At 38.1% G+C, this 21,332-nt stretch overlaps 1 protein-coding gene across 1 annotated transcript in view; it reads left to right on the top strand.

The window, feature by feature from the left end:
• UST (uronyl 2-sulfotransferase) overlaps window positions 1-21,332 on the top strand; it is a 152,254-nt gene that overhangs the window by 38,430 nt on the left and 92,492 nt on the right. The window contains exon 2 of the mRNA XM_053974325.1: window positions 16,820-16,863. Within this exon, the coding sequence (XP_053830300.1) occupies window positions 16,820-16,863 (44 nt within the window). The remainder of the gene's footprint in view (window positions 1-16,819; window positions 16,864-21,332) is intronic.

Raw genomic sequence — 21,332 nt, 5'->3', positions numbered from 1 at the left:
TGCATATTAAGGAAGATGTCTATTAAGGATCAGTACTCTGGTTTTGAGCAATATCTGTTTTAGTGCTTAGCAAGGGGAGATGTAACATTTTGATTATATTTGCAGATGATGCTGAAGCAAAGATACTGTAAGGATACCAGAAAGGGCAGAGACACATTTCAGAATAATGTAGAAATAATACATTGACAGTAAATAACAGGTCAGTTGTGGAAAAAAATATGGAACTGTCATACTTGCAGAAAAATAGTTAAAATGCCAACATTGCATAATGTTCTAGGTCCTAAATGGTATACTAAGAAGTCAAGTAAAAAAACAGATTGTGTGCCAGAATGCAAGGAAGTAAAAAAGACTATAATTTTAACTGTGTGAAAACAGTGTTATGTTAAATGTGAAGATACTCTTTCATAACAACAAAAAAACTTCTAATCACTGAAGACATCATAGCTCAGTTTCTGATATTTTTGTACTGTCTTTATGAGTTTCCTGAAAAGTGTGAACTGCCTTCACTTACTTCTGAACCGAAAACAATTTTTAAGATTGTAAAATGCCTGTTTCTCTGTGATAATTTTAACAGAAACCATAGTGCATCCAGGATATTGCTCAGCAATTGAGAGGAGTAAAAGTGCTCTCCCCTTCATGATCTTGGAGTGACTAAATTGTTCCTAGATTTTAGTTGTACTGTGAAATCATATTTCCCAGTCTTCCCTAACTACTGCTAACATACATTGCTGTCCTATTCTGTCTGGGTGAAGTCAGTGCTGACTAGCAATGTAGTATAAAGTAATACAAACACATTAAAGTTCTTGAAACTTCAGAGTTGTCTATTTGTGTTGTACTCTTACAGATGTATGCATGCTTTGGAAAGGGTGCCTTGACTGCCTGATATTTTTGTGTTAATATTGTCAGAATATTGTACGAAAAGTAAAGTGTCAGAAAAGTCCACTTTGTAACAGCTCAGGTTTCTGCAGGAAGTCCCTCTTCCCTTCAGAGGAGAAACTATTCTGCATAACCAAAACTTAAGTAGTTGAAAGTTTCCAATGATTTCAGGACTGTCTTCCAGCATAAATTATTCTGAATGTTCATGTGGGTTCTGATAATTTGAGAATCTGTTCTGCAGAACAGCTGAGAAATTAGCATCAGGAATAAGCACCTAGGTAAATGGTGGCTTTCATTAGTTTTCTCTTTCTGGGTTGTGGGTGTTGTTTTTTGGAGTTTTTTGAGATTTGTGGTTAGAACACCATTATCTAATGTGATTAACCTATTTGATTCTGGTGCATCATCTGCCTTAGCCCCAGCAATGGTACCAGTGTTGACCAATAAATAGGGTTGGCTCTGTTGAATCCACAACTTGGAGAAACAACTATGGAAGTCCAAAAACTTTTTAGACACTGTTCATCTTAATATTTGTTTTCTTGTTCATTTGTGCTAAAAGAGGAAAGGGATCCACCTGATGCTGGAATGTTTTAATCCAAGTTTCTTGGCACTGATGTGCACTGCCCTTTTCCTCTGTTGGCTGCCACAGTAACTTTGAATATGTTTACATTTAAATATATCGAAATTACACATCCAGAGAAGATGAGCAAACCTAGTGAAAAGCCTAGAGAAAAAATCCTGTGAGGAGCATCTAAGGAAACTGGCATTGTTTAGCTTGGTGACCCTATCACTTTCCACCTGAAAGAAGGTTGTAGCAAGCTGGGGGTGTTACAACTCTTCTAAGTAACAAGCAATAGGACAAGAGGAAGTGGCCTTAAATTGTGCCAGGGGAGGTTTAGATTGGATATTAGAATAAATTTCTCCACTGAAACAGTAGCATTGGAACAGACTGCCCAGGGGAGTGGTTGAGTCACCATCCCTGGCAGTATTTAGATGTGTACATGTGGTGTCTAGGGACATGGTTTAGTGGTGTACTTGGCAGTACTGAGTTAATGGCAAGACTTAATGATCTGAGAGGTCTTTTCCAACCAAAATGATTCTGTGATTCTGCAGTCTAAACCAAGGCTTGTGGCTCCTGGGAGCTGTGGACATTGGCAGTTGTGAACACTGTCTCCAGACTCTGTAGATGTTTAAGTTAAAGGAAATGGTCCTGCTGTTGCTGGTAGCACTCCCAGATTCAGCATTGATGGTGGAAGAGGTTGAGGGCACGGCCTGATCTCTTGAACAAGGCTGTCATTTTGCATGGAGTCTGGGCTTTTCCTGGGATCTGTGTACCTGCAGTAGCCCAGGAGGATGCAGCATAAGATTGAGACTTTGCAATGTCAGTGACAAGGTGCTAATATCCATGTTTCTGCTTGTTTGGTTTTTTCTTTTCTTGGCAAATTCATAATGGATGACCTCTGTTAGTTAATAGTTTTCAGATGCGGTACTTAAAATTTGACTAAGCATTCAGCAAGTGCTATGAGAATACATGGTGAAAATGGATCCTGTCATTCAGCTGCATTATAAAAAGGGAGAATATCATCAAAGCTATGGTTTGTTGAGTGCAGAAAGAAACATAAGGGTCTGAAATTTTTTCCTTAACTGAAAGTGGCAGGAGTATGCTTACCCTGTTGGCATCCTTCCCAGTCCAAGCAGAAATGTAGTAGCTTAATATGACATGATGAATCAATGCAAAGTTGCTTTTCTTCCAGTCAAGATTGTATGTAGAATATGATTACATTATAATAAAGACACACTTCTAAAATAGCAGGTGAGATAGAATGAGAGAAACAATGAACAAACCCAGATATATGAGCACAAAATTGGTCTTCCTAGTTCCAGTGTCAAGCTCTAGAGTTTTTGGTTTTATTGAGAGGGGTGGGATGATGGTATGCGTGTTTCATGCTGTGATTCATGTACCAGGCCATTTGTTTTAAAAAGAAAACAAAAGTGACACAACTACCCTGGTTTCAACTCGGGGTGATTTGTAGGATTCTCTGTCTTGCTGTAAAATTATGTCATTTTATGTACACCTCATATAGCTGCCTATCAAAATTTTGTTTGTGCTCACTCAATGCATGTTCCAGCTGCTGGCACTCTATTTATGCCTCTTTCTTTAAGTTTCCATTATCTAAAATGGCAGTATATTACAGGGTTTCTTTGGAGCTAAATGCATTGCTTGTTTACATGCCAACAAAAGAGTCAAAAGTGTATGAGTTTATTAAGTCCTGGGCTTAAATAAATGAATAGTAAACTTTTAGGGCTGTTGGAAATTTGATGTGTTTTAGTTCATAGTGAAGAATTAGTTGAGTACTGGGCCCTACATGAGTGTGTCAGAAGGCTGTATCTTCTTTCCAAAGAGGTGCTAATCTTAAGGCTCAGTCCTGCAAGCATTGCTGGTGCAGATCTTATTTTAAAATATCAGCTCCTCTCATGTCTTTCCAGGAACTATTGTATTAAAGTAACCCATCACAGGGCTTTTATAATATTTCACTTCTATTACTCTTATAAAATACATCAACAATGATTTGTATTTGAGGATAACTGAATACAAAATTGCTACTAAAGATATTTGAAGTGATGACACTGTTTTGTCTTATTTAATGGAGGATTGCAAAGAAGGGAGGAAAGCTGCCTGGCAAGGGAGTAGGAGCTCTGGGCCCAGTCAAGTCATTTGAAGCACTTTATTGCTTGTGCCTTGGCTGAGAACTCAAATCTCAGGCTGAGTAAATACACTGGTGTCTTCTGAAATACAAGTATTGGTAATCCCAGCGCCATGGCATTTTGTCAAGTCTTCTACCTCAGTTTTTACTTTCTTAAGGTCCCATTTTCAGCTTTCTAATTTTCAATAATTTAGGATGGTATATTTTTCGTGTCAGAAATACGTCTAGGGCTGGGTTTTCTTTTTTATCTATTTGTTCCAATTTTATTAAAAAATAATGTACTGTTTTTGAAAAGACAGCTAGGGGAATTACATTGTCTCTTAGAGTTTGACAAAAATAAATTCAGGAGGACTCTTGATTGTTAAATAATGTAATACAGTGGAAACTGCTGTGGGAAACGGGAAGAAAACAGTGAAGACCTCTTAAACAGCTTGTGTGAAGCTGCAGTGGCAGCAGAGAGGTGGTATTTTCACAGCTGTATTTTGTTTGGAGTTAGGGGAGCTGAGGAGCTGACACTGGCTGACCATAGCATGAGAGCTGCCGATAGCGGATCCATAAGGATGTCAAGACTTGGAACAAAATGACTTGTGGTAAGAAGTCTGAGATGAATTTTTGAGGTCTAAAGAGGAAAGTAATGCCACAAAAGTCCTGACACGTGTCCCAAAGCCTAGAGCGTTGTCAGGCCAAAAGACACAGAAGCACAGAGCAAACTGCTGCAACTTTGCTGAAAGGTTATTTCACGTTCGTATCAGGGTAGCAAATTGCCAGGGCTGTGCAGTCCACTGAATGTGCCCTTTTCAAATGCATAGGTTGTGGTCAGATTTAAACAAATTTGGTGTTGGCATTATACTGATTTTTTAGTGTCTTTTTTCAAAATAATCTCTTTCCCATAGGAGTCCATTCAAAGGGTAGAGTTCCATATTCTTCAGAAAGTACCTGCATCTTTGAATCAGAGGTTAGGATAATTTACAGAAGTGTTACATTCTCTATGAATAACTAATGTCAGAACTGCAGGTGCCATCCCCATAGCTGCTTGTGTGTTCTGATGATTTTTACACTGCAGACCATTGTTTCTATGTCAGGTTCCTTAATTTTTAAGTACCCGGCTTTAAACCACAAGAATTAAAAAACCTCAGACCAACAAAGAACCCAGTAAAAAACTAAAAAAAGTTCACCAAACAAAACCTGTGAGCAGTGAACACTTGAATACATGAAATGAGATTTGACTTTGTTTCTGCAGTGCTTGTGTGAACACATTTCCTGAGTGAAGACTGCATCCTAGATGGAGCTTACTTAGGAGAAGTCAGTTTTGCAATCTGGGGAACTCAATAATTTAACTTCAGAGTTACTTGCTACCAATTACGGGAATACTTAGAGAACCTCATCTGTAAAGGGACAGAAATCCCATGTGAAGAAAGACAAAGCCATAAGAAAATGAATCAATGAGATCTGGATGTTCTTGCCATGTAAGAATACTTTTACTTAAGGAAATACATAACTTGCAAGTGTGAACTGATCTGTAATTGTATGTAAGTTTGTATGTAAGCTTGTAATGCACAGAAAATCACAATTCTGACTTTGTAATAGGGGAGAGGATGCTTCTTATGTTACATTTGTATACGGTTTTTTTTGTATTCTTCTTGCATCCTTGGGGATAAAACAGAGAGAAGTACACATTTAATGGTTAATATTTTAAATATATACTATATAAATAGTAGTTAAAAATAACCTTTTCCTAGCACCACAGTTGCTGTTGACAGTTAAGATAGCATTGAACAGTTGCCTGGCTTAGCTCTAGAGGGTCTTCAAGCTTTTTTTTTTATGTAAAACAATATAAACAACTCTTTAGATTAGATTTCTCTAGGTAGATTTCCCTATCTTTTTTTGATAATGTCATCTTTCAGAGAAATGTAGAATCTAATTCAGAATAAAGGACAAAGGATTGCATTTTTCATGTATCTGAACATTGATTTCACTATGCTGCAATTTCTTTACTCTCTATCTCAGCCAAACTCAATGGAAAATTGTAGAAATTAAATACTCTTGCTGAAATTACCCTATGAAACGTAGAATAACACCACTCTGCCTGCTGTATGATTAGAACAAGAAGCCTATTCTCACCTTTCAGCAAAAGTTAAAAAGCATTGTCATAAAGTTCTGGCATTAGAAAATAATTTTTGCTCTTAAACAGAAGGTTGACAAGCATGTCCTTAAAATGTTACACCATCATACATAATATAATAGTACATGTAATTTATACTGGTCTGTAGGATGTGACATTGTGAATACCTTTGCTATAACTTTTGAAACAACTAATTTAATGTTGTATAGAAATCTCTGAACCACTGAAGCAAAGCAGAGGTTGTTGCTTATATATATATTTAGATATTTAGCTAGTTATATATAGATATAGTAATAAAAATTACTTTAATCCCTGTGTACATTGAGAAGTTGAATTTAGATAATGACTACTATATTGTCATAGTCTACACAGCACAGATGTTTTTCATATATTTTAAGATGTCTCTTGTAAGAAACATTGTCTGCAGGAGGCCTGGTGAGTGGCAGTTAGAGATCTATTAAACTACCACATCTTAGTGGTGACATCCTGATGTGGTTCTCCAGGCTAAATAAAACACAGGAAAATGATATAAAAAGAAAGAGCATGCCTAGGTAATTGTTACCAGTAGTGAATGTTTGCAACTCTGAGTTCATGAGTGCGGTCAAAGCATCCAAGAGCAGTCCTAAGTAAATACTCATCCCAGTGAGTCCAAGTACGTTTTAGACCCTCTTAGTTGCCTTCAAGTTTGAGCTCTTCCCAGTTAGGTTAGGAGTATATATATAAAGTGCAAATCTTTCCAGGATAACTAGAGAGCACGAGAGAAATAATACTGATTTGAAGACTTCTGCTGAGGATGATGACACTTGGTCTACTTCTGTAGTTTTATGGCACTGCTACAAGTGTAGTTACCTTTTCCACATAACAATGTTAATGCAGAATCTGCCATTGCTGAGACTTTTACAATCCTGTTTTAGTCAGTGGAGAGCTTAAGGCAGCCAGAATTAATCAATACATCTGAAAACTTGTCTTCTAAAGGTTTTCACTCAAAGTTTTGAAAATGGAAAGCATGCAAAATGCTTATCAAAAAATTGATAGCCAAATTTTTGCTGTTTCAAATTGGTACATGTTTGTATTTACTGCTGGATATGCCTGAGTTGATGAAACTCATGAAAGCTCTGTAGTGTATTTCAAACAGCCTGGTTTATGTGTAGTAGGTTCTCAGCTGTAGTAATGATGACAGTGTAAAATTTTGAAGAGCAAAACAATGCATTATTTTTTTTTCCAATAGGGCATCCTACCAAATGTTTACTAATCAATATAACAAATCATGCACTCATACAGAAATGGGTAGAAATCTTATTTAAGATCATGAGAAATGAGACTAACGGCAGAAAAGGTAATATTTCTAGAAATCATAAGGTTTGTGCCGGACACTTGCAATGCTTTGTAGAGGAAGAAAATACTTCCAGAAATACTGACTTTTAAGTTACCTATTCTGTGTACCATAATGATTCTTCTCAGTAAAGACTGAAATCCAAAGTAGAAGTTATGTATTGCAAGGGTTTGGAATGACAGGAATGGAGTTAATCCTCTACTTTTACAATAGTAGGAGATGAAGGGTGCTGAAATAGAAAGGCAGGTCTAAGTCTAGTGCAGTGTTCTATGTTTGCTGAATCTCATCCCTTGTTTTTGAACATGCAGTTTCTATACAGAAATTCTTAAAATACAAAACTCATGCACTGAGAAGTCTTAATGTCACTCAAATGCATCTGTTTGGGACTGGGGTAGAGAGGAGTTAAAATGTCTTCATGAATAGAAGCTGGATAGTGTGAAAAATAAGTAGCTTGGCCAAAGCATTTATAGTAATGGAAAATATTTCTATTAAATCATGTTGATGTCTCGAAAGCTATCTGAAGCTGTAGTATTTTTTTTTTAGTAGAGATTAATAACATTTTATGCTAATGTGTCATAAAGAAGAAATAGCTCATTTAGGTACATTATGTTCCTTATCTGACCTACTTATATGCTCCATTTTGCAGTTATAAGCATCTAACAGACTTGGCAAGAAATGCTGCTTCTAATTTTGTGTGTGTTAAGACCTTGGAGGATGGGAAGTTAATAATGGTTAAACAATTTGTATTTTTTTTTTTTAATTCTATATTCAGAAAGAAAGCAATACAAAGATAGCTGCTTCTTACATAGAGTGCTCTTGCTTTTCAGGAGGCATATAAGTATATGGAAGAGTTTTACAGTGGTTTTCCTGTGGCACAAAAAAATGGTTAGGAGGAAAAGGAAGACAGACTTGTAAAAAGGCTCTTTTTTACAATTTTCATTTGTACTTTTTAAAATCAGCTACTAAAAGAACCTGAACTATGGAGAAAGTGAAAACCAGACATAGAGCTCAATCTTGTCAGGCTACCTCATATGGGGGGTCCATTTTCCTAAATGCAGCTGCCTCTGTAAAGACGTGTGACAGAATCATAGCAACCGTATGACTCAGATGTTGTGAAAAGCACACGCAAGGAAAACTCATTTGGCTTCAGCACAATAAAAATATGAATAATTCTTTAGAGATCTATGTGACCAATTTTCTGTGAAGCATGTTCATTTTTTCTCTGCTAGGAAGGTGCTGCTGGGGTCAGACCACAGAACTCGGCAGCTTCTCAGAAATGTGCCTCCAGGGGCAGGAACTTCAAACCAAACACCCAACAAACCACTCCTTCTGGATAGCATTTGCAGTGTAGTACTTAATAATACTAATAATAGTAATAAAAGTCTTCCTTGAATAACTGGTGACTTGCCAGCTGGGTGTTTTCCAAAATTCATTGACTTGCTGTTTGCCAGGATTGCCTGTGCAGGGGGAAAGGACAGAACTGTATCTGCGTAAATGCAACGGACAGGAATAAAGCTTGCAAGTTGGGTTAAGTTTAAATAATAAAACTCTTGTCTCTGGAAAAACATCATGTGAAAGAGCAGAGCTGATGTCTGGCACTGATGTAAGAGGAAACTCTTGAGACTGGTATCATCTGAGAAGGTGTCTGGTCAGATACAGATTCCCTGGAGTCTGTAGCCTGAATGGCAGAGTGAAGTGAGACTAAGAGGCCTTGCACTTGACAAGGTCTTCATTGAAACTTCATCATTATGTACTTTGTCCATCCCTCAGCCTCAATGTCATCACTTTGGTAAGGGGAGCCTTGTAAAGACAAGGTTCATCTGTGGAGTTGCAGTCCTGTACTTCAGCTGTGCAGAGAGAGGGGAGTCTCCTGTGTTGGCTGTGCTGTTCCCTGTGTGGCAGAGTGTGTGCACTGAAAGGGGAGGTATTGTGGCTGTGCCACCATCACTCCCATAGAGTTTCTTCCTCTGCGTTGTGCATTCTGCACAGCAGAGGGGAAAAACTTCTCTCTGAAGAAGTCAAATGGCTTGCAAATAGTCTTGCAGTTATCTCTCACTTAGGAGGAAAAGAGGAAAATTGAGTAATCCTAAGTCTTAAAAAGTTTCTTCATATGACAATCAAAGCGAACTTTTTACCAAGCTAGTGAAACTATCTATACATTCAGCTGGAGTGGAATGATCTTGAAAAGCTTTCAGAGTGGTCAAAGAGATCTAAAGGAAGGGAACTTATTTTCACCTCCCATCATGGCTCTTTTCTGCAGTTTCCACTTTGTTTCCATTCTGCTTTTATGAAGATGTTGCCCTTTTTCAAGTTGAAGTTTATATGCTTGTTTTTACTGGATCATATCTTATCTTTTCAGACCATTGCTGTAATGGATCAGTATGTTTCTGTTCTCAGAGTTTCAGCAGATTTTAAGTCCCTTCATTTGGTATTGTTATCAAATTTGATACCGGTGCTCTTTAATGCATCTTTCAAGTAATGATTGGGAATATTGAGTAATAGGATCCAGAACAACACCCAAGGGATGTTTGCCTGACTAAAAATAAAAAAAGGAGATAATCATTAAAAAGAAATATTGCTTGAATAGGACCTGGTTTAATTTGCCTATTGGTTCTAAAGCAACATGATAACACCTGGGTCATTCCTGCCAGATGCTTGACTAATTTCCTCTTGGGTATCTTCAGTGCTGTCCAGTCTTCATCCCCTGATTGTTATAACACTTTTCTGTTTCCCATTTAAAAGTGTTGGGTTTTGATAGCTACTTTGAGAGAATTTTCTTTCAGCCATATTTTGACTTATTCAATCCCTGTTAATTCTCAGATACAGTTGTCACTGCAGCCTTCCAAGTACTGCAGATTTCCAGGTATGCTACCTGGATGTCATGGAGTCAAGCTTATTTACAACTGTCACATGTTTCTAACTACTCCCTAACTTGCTGGTTTCTGTGCTACTCTGATCATTTTTGTATTCAGCCATAATAATTTGTTAGAGTGTCAATTATTATTCTCACATTATCCAGTCAAGAAGTGAAGACCAGTGTTTGTCTGTGTTATTTCAGTGGATGCCAGTTCAGCTGTTGAACTGTGAGCTTCTCCCAACTTGTACCTTAAAATTTTGAACAGGTTTGTTGGTAGCTGTGTAGCTGTAGGTATTATTTGACCACACATCTTGAGAGATTTTTTTTTTCCTCAGGAGTACCTGTGTGTATTTATAGAACTGACTCTGCATTTTCTTAAGGTAAGTCTTGCTGAGGAAATTAAGAAAATAATAGAAGTCATTACAAAATATTTGGCATATTTTTTGACAGACTGTAAAATAAAAATCTTTTAGGAGGAAAAGAAAGGACACCATATTTAATCTGTGTCCACTTGCTGTGTGGTACCAGAATGCTGAATTTAAGAACCATCTGAAAAGTAGACTGAAGTTAACAAGAGGTTCATGGGTCTTTGAAGTGCATTTAGTAAAGAGCGGCCAGGCCACAAAGATAGATCACAGTCTTTGTTTACATAGCAAAATTAATTAAAATAAAATTTCAGTAATTTGGCTTAATGGCGCTTTTTTTTTTTTTTTTGCTTTTTTTTTTTTTTTTGGTCATTAGGTTTTCTCTGCAGTGTCTCAGAGCTGAATATGTATTTTTCCTTTGCATGCAGGAAAGTACCTGGTGGGGCTGTTTTATTTCTTGATTAAATGATCATTTTTTCCCCCTCCCTTCCCTGAGTATTAATAAAGCAGTTTATTGACAAAACAATTAAATGAAGCACCTGTCTGTACATTTTTAAATGCTCACAATTCAGAGAGGCTCTGTGATTTTGGAATAGCTTTGCCTTCTGCATTCTTCTCTCTTTGCAAGAGGAGAGCCATCTGATGTATAATATATCCTACACTGGTTTACTGGTTTAGAACCTCCTGTTATTCAAACCCTTCATATCTGTATTCCTGTGGTACTTTCATATATAACACATACACAGAATTGGCAGTAAGTTTTCAAAAACTCTCCTTAAATGTGCTGGTTTCTCTCCTAATTGTGTTAAAGTATGAAACTTGTAGGTAATCAAATCTGAATTATATAATGATGAAGTTTCTAGGGTTCAGGTCACTGGGTAATAAAGCAAAATAGGTATTTTTGTCATGTTCCAGCTTTTTTCCTTCATTGTGGGCAGTCATGTAGAGTGAATTGAATGTGGGTTTGGTGCTGGTTCGGTTTTGTTTTTTTGGCTGTAGGTTGTTTTTTTGTTGTTGTGCTTGGTTTTATTGCATTTATGATTTGAAAAATTAGGAATAACCAAAATTACTTTAAAGGCAAGAAAGGAAGAAAAAAAAAATCTGTTGTGGAATGCTTTGAAAAATAATGTTTAATTTTTTTTTGTGGTTAAAAATGAAAATGTTTATAGGATGTTAGTCTTGCACAGAGGAAACCAATTATAGGTACACAGCTTTTTACATATTATGGAAGAAATGGCAATAAATCACTTTGTATTCCAGTGCAGACTGGTCAGTGGGGTTTTTTACACCTCTGTGAAAACTTTCCCCTGTGAAAGCTGATGTGGCTGTGCTGACCTCAGCAATAGCAGTGTTTTTCCTCTTAGGTTTGATTTGAGCTGTGGGCAACATCATTCTGCTCCTCTGCTAGTTTTTAGTTGTAGTTCCTAACCCTCTTCCTGCCTTTGGACCACAAAGGGCTCCAAGAGATGATGACTAAGAAAATCATATTATTTCACATGTAGAAATATCTATGAAATTTCTAAGGGTGTCCGCTGCTTAATTGGGAGGGAAAAAGAATAAAGAAGGAAGCACAGCAGAATTTATGGTCTTCTGATAACTCATTGGCACTTCAGTTTATTTTGAAGGTGCAGTTCTTAATGATTAGAGGAGCTTGGTGGGGAAATTGTTCTTCAAAGTCTGATTTCTAGACCAGAAGACTCCTCAGACAGCTATTAAACTGTTCCTTTCCTTTAAACGTCAGAGGGTCTAAGGGATTGTTTGCCAGTAGAGGTTGTATTGGCGCCTGGAATTTTGAGATGGGGACTGAGTGAAAAGAACAAAGAAGGATTTTCACAAGACAAATTAAATTTGGCCTTAGCTGCTCCCAGCTCCCTTAAGCTGCTGCTTGTGATTCCCTACAAAGGAAAACCCTGCTCCAGAAAAATAATCCAAGCTCCACGTTTTCAGTGTTGGCTTTCTCTCCCTATCTGTACACAATTCTTTCCATGGGATATTGGAATTGTTCAAGTAGAGTCACACTGTTGCTGTTGCTATCAAAGGGTCTTCAGTTCATGCATAAGTCCATTTATTTCCTATTCCTGTACTCTCCAGTATTTTTTGAAAAGGTTTTTTTCCCAGAATTGCAGTTACTTTCATTATCTGTGGTTCTGAACTGTACACAGCAGTATTTGTCCTTAATCCTGGTTGACTGACCATCTTTCTCTGTTTAAACTTAGCGTGCTTCAAGCAAAACCCCCACACTTCAGTGATTCCAAGAAAAAAGGAACGTAACCACAAGGTTTCCCCAAAGATCTTACATACAACTGATTCACTTAACCTCAAAGATAATGAATTATGGAAAAATTTGGACTGCATCCATGTATTCACCATTTTCTATAATAAAGCTGACTCTTTTTTTAATCATCTCTGACAGAGCATGGAGGAGACATGTTCAGCCAGCCCAAGTGTGCTGTTGAGCATGTTTGTGGAATGTGTAATACCACTTGTTTTGAGACTTGATTATTTTGTCTGACTTATTTCTAATGCCTTAGACTTTCATGCTATTACAGGAAGGCAGAAAATTTCCTTTTTGAAGAGTAAATACTCTTCTCCAGAGGAGAAAACAAACAAACAAACAAACCAAAATAAACTTGTTATTAGCAGACAAGAGCAATGCTGTCTTTGTTAAAGCTTTATTAAAGGAGTTGAGAGAAGTCATCCTAATACTTAAATGCCATAGGTTGCTTTGGAGCAATGAACAAAGTTCTAGTGAGGAAAGATGACTCTCTCTTCTACCACTTTGTCATTTTTACCGCAGAAAGCCTCTTCTCTTCTTGTGCCACGTAGTGACGTCAAGCACATGTTGTCTGTGCCATAGCATATAAAAGCTGTAAAATAATGTTCTCCATCTTAGATAGTCTTGTTAATGCAATTGCAATAAACAGTTGAGGTTAAGTACAGTGCTTTTGTCATCCATTCCTAAGTCTCTGATTTTTACTGTGCAACCCTCCTACTATGTCAGCTGTTAGTAGCTGGTAGTTCATGGATTGGCTTTACCTTGTACTTTCCAATGGTTGCAATTTCTATAATGCTGAATTTTTCTTTTGTTTTTAAACTAACTTAATTTGATATATATTGTCTGAAAAGTTGCCCTATGTGTAAAAGTGTCACCCTGTTTTAAGTTTTTAAAACTTGCAAGTACCCATCTTGGGAGTCATGCTTAATAAGATTTTCATGGTCTCTTGTGTTAGAAAGTCATCCTCTTTCCTTTAGGCCTTTTGCATAGGTTCACATTTTTCATTACATTTCTGCATTCATTGAGGCTCCTGTATTATGGCCTCTGTTTTACAGACAGAGGGGAAGCAAGCTGAGGTCTAGAATGCAGTGATCAGTGAGGGCACTGCTGGGCTTCATGAGGTTAAGGAGCTGGCTGGTGGACCTCACAGGCTGCTGCTGCACTCCATTGCAGCTGCACTTGTGGAGTTATTTTAGTGTATTTTACTTAGTGTATGGTATGAATCATGCACAAAGGGTTTTGCTTTTATTACCGAAAAAAAAAAATTCTCAATTAGAACTTGAGCCTGAAAGAATTCAGAATGTTAAATTGATGTGGCAACCTGTGGATGCTGAGAGTGACTCTGGCTCGTGTGCCTGAGGAGCAGAAGGAGGCTGTGACATGAGACAGTAGCCAGCTCCGCATGTGGAGTTTGGGGCAGTGTGGGGGCTGTCTGCAGCTTTTTGTCCTCCATTCATTTTGAGTAATTCTGACCAGGTTTCAAATCTGTTTGAAACCTGGATACTCTGTTCCCTTCTGCATTTGTGTTGCCTTAGCAATTAGTTTCTGTCAGTTTGTAGCTTCTGAATTTGAGTAAGCAACTACAATGAAAACAATTTTTCTAAAATGGCCCATAATTCTACAATTGTCTTTTAAGTGGCTACACTAGACTGTGCTGTGAAAAAAACAACATTTTGATTACTGAAATCAAATCTACAAGGCATATGTTCAAAGCTAGAGATATTTTCATGTTGTTTTGATAATTTAAAAATTTCCAAGGAAGGAGAATGCAGCCTCCATACTGAGAACATCCATTACTGATACAGAGGGGTGAAATTATTATAAGCTCTTTAATTTTAAGGAATATCTCAAAAATGTTTCTGTAGTATAACTGTGACACTCTTGATGCTGCACTGTAAGATGCTGTGTAAACTCTTGACTAGTAATTCAAGTCCTTCTCTACTGTGAAATTGGCTGAGATAGGTGATTGGTAAAGATAGTTAATACATATGTAATTAATATTCCTTTTTATTTAGGTAAGCATGAATTGCATTTGTTTTGGAGAGACAAGAAAAAAAACCTGTTACTCCTGTAACCACCTTAATACCAATTATGAAATTTAAGTTTTGCTAATTTTTAACAAAATTAGTAGTTTTCATCTAATATTTATGACTTCTCTAGTGTGTTAGCTTGTTTAGACAACAAATACCACTTTTTTGTTAGGCAACAAACATCACTTTTTTGTTAGGTATCAAAATGAAAAAAATTTCCTGACACAATGAGAAAACTAGAAGGAATGTTTTTATCAAAATAAATGCCAATCTTTCTGCTTGCCAAATCGTGGAGAAAGCTGCTACAAACTAATAACAGCCTGGTTCTACAGGAAAGGTAAATTCTGTTTGAGAAGTTTTCCTTGCTCTTGCCCCAGATTAAGTGGGAGGAGAAATGCTTGGAAATGCTTATTTTCAAATCTGTGTCACTGTGTGTGGAGTAGCTACTCTAATAGAAAACTAGATTTCCAACTCTTTTAGCAGTCTGGGAGCTGAATTTCTTCCCTGGCAATTAGAATCATATCAGAGGGATAGATAAAGAAATTATCCTGAATGTAGGGCACCAGCCATATTGTCTATGACATTAAATTAATTCACTAGATTGTGGGTTTTTGTGTCAAATGTATAGAGAGATGAGTTTCTTGTATGCTTCAAAAGATGATTTGTGATTTCAGATGACCACAAAAAAGTTATGGTTCAGGCTTTTTTAGTTGCACAAACTCTTCCAAGATCAAGGTACATGCATCTGTAAAACATGCTTGGGTATTGGGACTTCCCTTTAGATGAGTTGGAAGTCTTTTGACTGAAATTTTCATGGCTTTGTTATATGTGCTGGAAAACCAGAGGAAAAGCAGAAAGCAAAACATCTGAGAAGTAATCCCAACTTCTTGTTGTACATAAAAGTTCATCATGCAGTGGCAGCGGTGGTGGTCTGCAGGCTCTCCCCAAGATGGTGTGATCCGGGTGGCAGCTGCCTCTCCCAGGAGTCCAGCAAGGGAATGGTGGCCCTTCCACTTAGAGCCCTCTGCTTTTCCTGCTGAAGCCAGCCCCCAGCACTGTTGTGGGTGCTACTGAATATTCCACACTAAAGCTTCACCTCCTTATCCTGTAACCTTAACACTCAGGCACAAACACCTCTTCCTGCCTCCTGGATCCAGAAACCTCTGAGAGGCAAGTTTTGGCACTTGGAAAAATTAGGGGTTTGACAAGATTGTAAAGAGAAAAGCCCTTTGATTCTGAATTATGCTTTATCCCACTAGCCCGTGTTCCTGTTGCCTATTCAACACCCCAGGAGCTCATGAGCAGTACAAGCTTTTTAAAGTCCTCTTCCATGTGCCTTTAGGTTGTCTAGTAGGTACCTGTAAAAATAATTCTCATACCTCATACTGATATAAGGTTAGAGCAGGGGTATTTTTTCTGTCTTTGGTAGGAGGATGATTGAGAGGAGAGGCATGTGTGGCCCAAGGGGAAGTTTTAGGCTTGCTGCAAGTTTTCATCATCTGCTGAAAGGTGTTGGGAAAGCACATGATTAATACGTTTGGAGAAGGGTTTGGCAAGGACAGTTACGGAAGATAGCCTATGTGTGGAGGGGAGTGTATATTTTATGTACCAGTGTGTGCTTGTAAAGAAGAGGTAAAAAGTCTGAAATTGTTGCCTTTTTTATTGTAGCTAAGGAGGGTGAACTTGTTTAGAAGCTTTTTTTTCTGAAGCTTTTTGTCTGAATTTAGTGAACATCTTGAAAAGGCAGGTGCAATTACATCAGAATATAATTTCCATTAAATCAGTGCTGTTTAGGAACAAAAAAGTAGCTTGGAGGTTGGGAAAAATACAGTTGTAAGAGATAGAAGTGAATACTTGTCAGTTCCATCAGACCAAAATTTGATAAAGGCCTTTGATACTTGATTATTTAAGAAAACTTTTTGAGGTTAACCATGCTCACTTGCTTAAAATGTACAAGGATGCAGCTGGCAATTTTTTGTCATATGAATAATTGAGTACTGATTGATTAATTAAAGTTGCCTTGGGCCATGTAATTTTTTTTTTTTTGTAAAATGACAATGTGCATCTAATCTTGTATTACAAATGTAGTTACAATAAATTATTTGTTAATCAAAAATTAAAGCAGAGGGAATTTATTTTCCTTGAATTATTTGACACTACAAAACTAGTGGGATAAAGATGCACTGGTTCCATGAATTGGAAAGTTTGGAAGTTGCTTTGGATGGCTTTTGTTTATCTCCATCCTTCTTATTTTTGTAGGAAACTCCACTTATCTGGATGACCACGGACCACCACCTCAAAAGGTAAGCTGCTGTTATTTTGTATTTGTTTTATCCTTACTTTTTTTGTCTTTTGTTTTTAACTCATTGTGTGTTGACTTGTGTGCCAAGCAACTCTGCTGAGTTTATATCAACAGCATGCAGCCTTTCCGACTTTTTCCCACCCTGGTTGTTTTCAGATGTTTTTAACTTGGGTTAAAACACGTTAAACTAATGGAATTTTTCTCACTGAGTCAAGAGGAGGCAGGGATTTAGTGGTTTTGTCTGTCAGCACTTTCATGCAGAAAGCCAAGACACCACAGTTGGAACTAATCCAGCAGGTGGAGATTGACTTTGGCTGGCAGCATTTTCTGGAACGTGGATTCTGCTGCAAAAACAATACTTGAAGCAGGTCAGTAGGATAAATTTAATGAATGTGAGTCATGAGCCTGTGTTTAGGAATAAGGTTCACTGTTCCTATCATATGGGACTGTGCTGCATAAGCTTTTCCCTTATGTCATCATTCCACCTCATGACATTTCAGGTTAGGAAGGGCATCGTGATAGTTTCTTCAAGAGGAAAAAGGTGGAAGTAGGCATTTAGGGTCTCCTGTTTTGTTTTTGTTTGTTTTACCTTGTGTTGGTTTGTTCTCTAAACACAATTTCTTACTATATTGTGCCTGTCTTTCCAGCCTGTTGGAGTTTCTTTTGCACAGTGCAGACATGTACTAAAAGGGCAGATTATTTCACTGATGTGGCCCACTGTGGATGGTAGTGCAGCAGGTGACAGTGAGTAGTTAGAGAGGGGGTGGGTGTGAATAGCCACTATCTCTGCTGGTAGCCTCCCTCATCTCTGTTCAGCTGACCATGAAGTCACATCCTGAGCTGCAGGACTTGAGTTGAAGTGATCAACCACATGTGTGCACCTGTGTGGTGAAAACAGTTGGCTCCTGATCAACAGGAGGAGGATAATGTGGAAAGCAATTCCACTTAGCTTAGTTATTAGTGAAAACAGATAGGAATCTGGGTTTCTTCACCTTTTTTCAGGGCAACAAAATCTGCAATTTTCAGCTGATCTGTGAGTATTTGTACATTGTTGACGTTCAGATGGCTCACTTGGAGAAATGATGTACATTTGATTTTCTTCCTGTCAAGACAAATTACTCAATTACAAAAGCAAATGGATGTAGACAGAAGTGACAAAATCAACCTGTTATGTTTATCATTGCAAACTGAGATAGGACACAGGTATTCTAAGGCTAAATGTTTCACACTAAAATCTGTTTAGTACTCTAGTTCTTTTAAAATACTTTTTTCTTTTATCTTTTTTTTTTTCTTTTTTAATTTATTACCAGCTGCTTCTCTTGCCCAGGAGTACAGCAGGCTGCATTAAATAAAGAATTATGTTTGTTGTGTCTCTGCAGTGAGCACTCTGCTTCGAAGAATAAAGCAATGCTTATTCCAAACCTGTATTTCTCATGCTTGCGTTAGCATTCAGAAATGCCAAGCTGTTCTAGTAAGGAAAAGGCTTCCATCTGGATGAGAGTTTTTAACCTTGAAAACTTTATTCAGATTTTGGTACTTTTTCTTCAGGAATTTTGCTTTACCAATTAATGGTGCTGTGGATGGGATTCATACTCCAATGGGCAGTCACAATTGGACAGATTTATCCAACCCAGACACTTTTCTGTTTACATTGTGAAAATATCTTTTGCCTGTCTAAACATGTAATTCTGGGCTTTGTTCACACAGCCTCATCCAGCTGCAGCTCTGGAGAAAGGCCAGCTGAATAGATATCTACACGATTGATTGGTTGGGTAGATACTCTTTGATTAGCTACCTGCAGTCAGTAAAGTTTGTCGGCTTCCTCTGTAATCATCCTCACTCCTGGAAACTTGGTGCAAAGCTCAACAGAGTTACAGGTGATATAGGCTTGTGTAAGTTGAAAGTAATTTGCTTTCTGAAGTATTTGTCCGTGTTTCAAAAACATTGATAAAATATGGATCATTTTGATCATCCCTTAGACAAACCTGCTTATTCCTTAGTGGTTTGGATTTTTTTGTTTTGTTTTTTATTCCTCTGATCAAAATATGGGTGGGGATTGATAGATCCCCATATAATTCCTGGTATTTGCCTGGGGTCATGTTTTGAACTAAGATGCTCTTGCTTTGTAAATCTCACATTGCATTTTTGGCTGAGTGCAGTAATTTACCGTCTTACAGCTTCATATCTGAACTGTGAACTCTGCGGGTGTGAGTGAAATTCACCGTAATAGTCGTTATCTTTCAAGTAGCCTCCATACACATGACTTGATAGCTGCCTTTGTTTAAACTAACAGATGGTTAAGGTCTATGCATGCTTTAATTCAACATACAAAAATGCATCAGAAAAAATCAATCCTGACTTCAACATTTAAAATATTTCATTATGAAATGCTTAAAAGCTAGAAGTGGAGATAACAAACAACAATGCATTGCCTGAGGTTGAAATGACTGGTAGCTAATATGGCCAGTTAGCTGGGGGGAAGGCCATCAGCAGCTGATACGCACTGGACCGTAGCTGTTTTGCAGAGTACATTCCAGTGTTTGTAGGAAATCATATTAGTTTTGGCTCTTCATGACGGCTAGGTGCCAGAGGTTTGGATTTTTTTAAATACCCGTGTGGGGTTTTTTTTTTTTTTTCCAGTGGAAGAACTGAAAATAGCATTTGTTCTCTGAATAAGGAATTAGCATAATCACATTTCAGGAGAACAGGGTACTGGTCTGGTTTTTTCAGATAAAGGTGGCAGCAGCAATTTTCTCAGTGCAAGCAAAGAATGAAAACCTGGCTCACTTCTGTACCTAAGCATTGCTGGTGTGGTTCTGATTCTTCCTTGAAGACCAGGTGAGACAGCTTTTAAAGTGTTCCCTCAGTAAAAGTGTACTTGATTGTTGAAGATTAGCATTGGTTACACTTGCCAGTGATACAAAGGTAATGTGTCTAGGTGTGGTGGTTTGATCCTGGCTGGAGGCAGGCACCCACCAAAGCCTCTCTATCTCTCCCATCTTCAACTAGACAGGAGAGAGAAAATTTAGCAGAAGGCTTATGAGCTAAGGACAAGCACAGATTACTCACCAAGTATAGTCACAGGGAAAAACAGATTCAACTTGGAGAAATTGATAATTTAATTTACTGCCAATCAAAATCAGAGTAGTGTAATGAGAAGTAAAACACCTTTCCCCCACCTGTCTTCCCTTCCAAGCTTAACTTTATTCCAAATTCCCTACCTCTTCCCCACCAGCAGAACAGGGTAACAGGGAGTGGGGATTAGAAACATTATTTCTGCCTCTGCTTCCTCCTCAGGAAGAGGAGGCCTTCCCCCTCTCCAGTGCACAATCCCTCCTATAGGAAACAGTTCTCCATGAACTTCTCCAGCATGAGTCCTTGCCACAGGCTTCAGTTCTTCATGAACTGCTTGAATGTGGATTCCTTTCACAGGATGCAGTTCTTCAGGAACAGACTGATCCAGCCAGCATGGGTCCCCCATGGAGTCACTAAGTCCAGCTCTTCTCTCCATGAGTCAACCTCCATGGGCTACAGGTGGACATGTGCTCCTCTGTGGACCTCCATGGGCTCCAGGAGCACAGCTGCTTCACCACAGTCTTCACAATGGGCTGCAGGGGAATCTCATCTTGGGCACCTGGAGCACCTCCCCCCCCTCTTTCTTCACACACTTGGGTGACTGTAGGGCTGTTCATCTCACACAGTCTCATTCCTCTTTTCTCTGGCCACAAATTACTTCTGCACAATAATATTTTTTCCTTCTTAAAAATATGTTACCTCAGAGACAGTACTACCATTCCTTCCTGATTGGCTTAGCCTTGGCCAGCAGTGGGCCTGTCATAGAGTCAGCTGGTGTTGGTTTCATTGACCGTGGGGGAAATGTATGGCAGCTTCTCACAGAAGCCATTCCTGTAGTCCCCTTGGCAGTAGCAGAACTTTGCCATGTATACCCAGTACACAAACGTAGGCCACTCTTCTTTGGTCCTTAGGCACCAAAGACTTCAAAAGATTGACTAGTCCTAGACTTTTCAAGAGTTCTGAGACAGATTTATGTGTGCTTCTCTGCAGGTAGATGCAACTTCCAGTAGCCCTAGCACACCTCTGGTGTTTCTAGTGTAAGTATGTGACAGATAAAAAAAAAATGCAGTTGATCAAAACAGCCACTGCTGGTGGTTCTACACCGCCAGTGAAAGTTGACTCTTTCCTATTTCAAATCTCTATCTCACTTCCTCCTGGCTTGTTTTTTAGGTAAGCACCTGAAAAACGTAAATTTTAAAAGATTTGCAAAGTGATCAATTGTTTATCCTTTTTCTGTAGATTGGTGTTTAAGTGATGCCTTTAAGATGATGCTAGCTTGGTTTTCAAAAACACCTTTAAAATGGATGTTCATTAACGACTGATGGTGTTCACGGGATGTATTTCATGTCTGAGCATTTCTGCGAATAAAGTGGATGTATTTTGTTACAGTATTTT

This window comes from Vidua macroura, chromosome 3, assembly GCF_024509145.1.
Source record: "Vidua macroura isolate BioBank_ID:100142 chromosome 3, ASM2450914v1, whole genome shotgun sequence".
In the NCBI taxonomy this organism is placed as follows: Eukaryota; Metazoa; Chordata; class Aves; order Passeriformes; family Viduidae; genus Vidua; species Vidua macroura.
The sequence above is the reverse complement of the archived record's forward strand: the minus strand, read 5'-3'. Positions and strand labels throughout refer to the sequence as shown.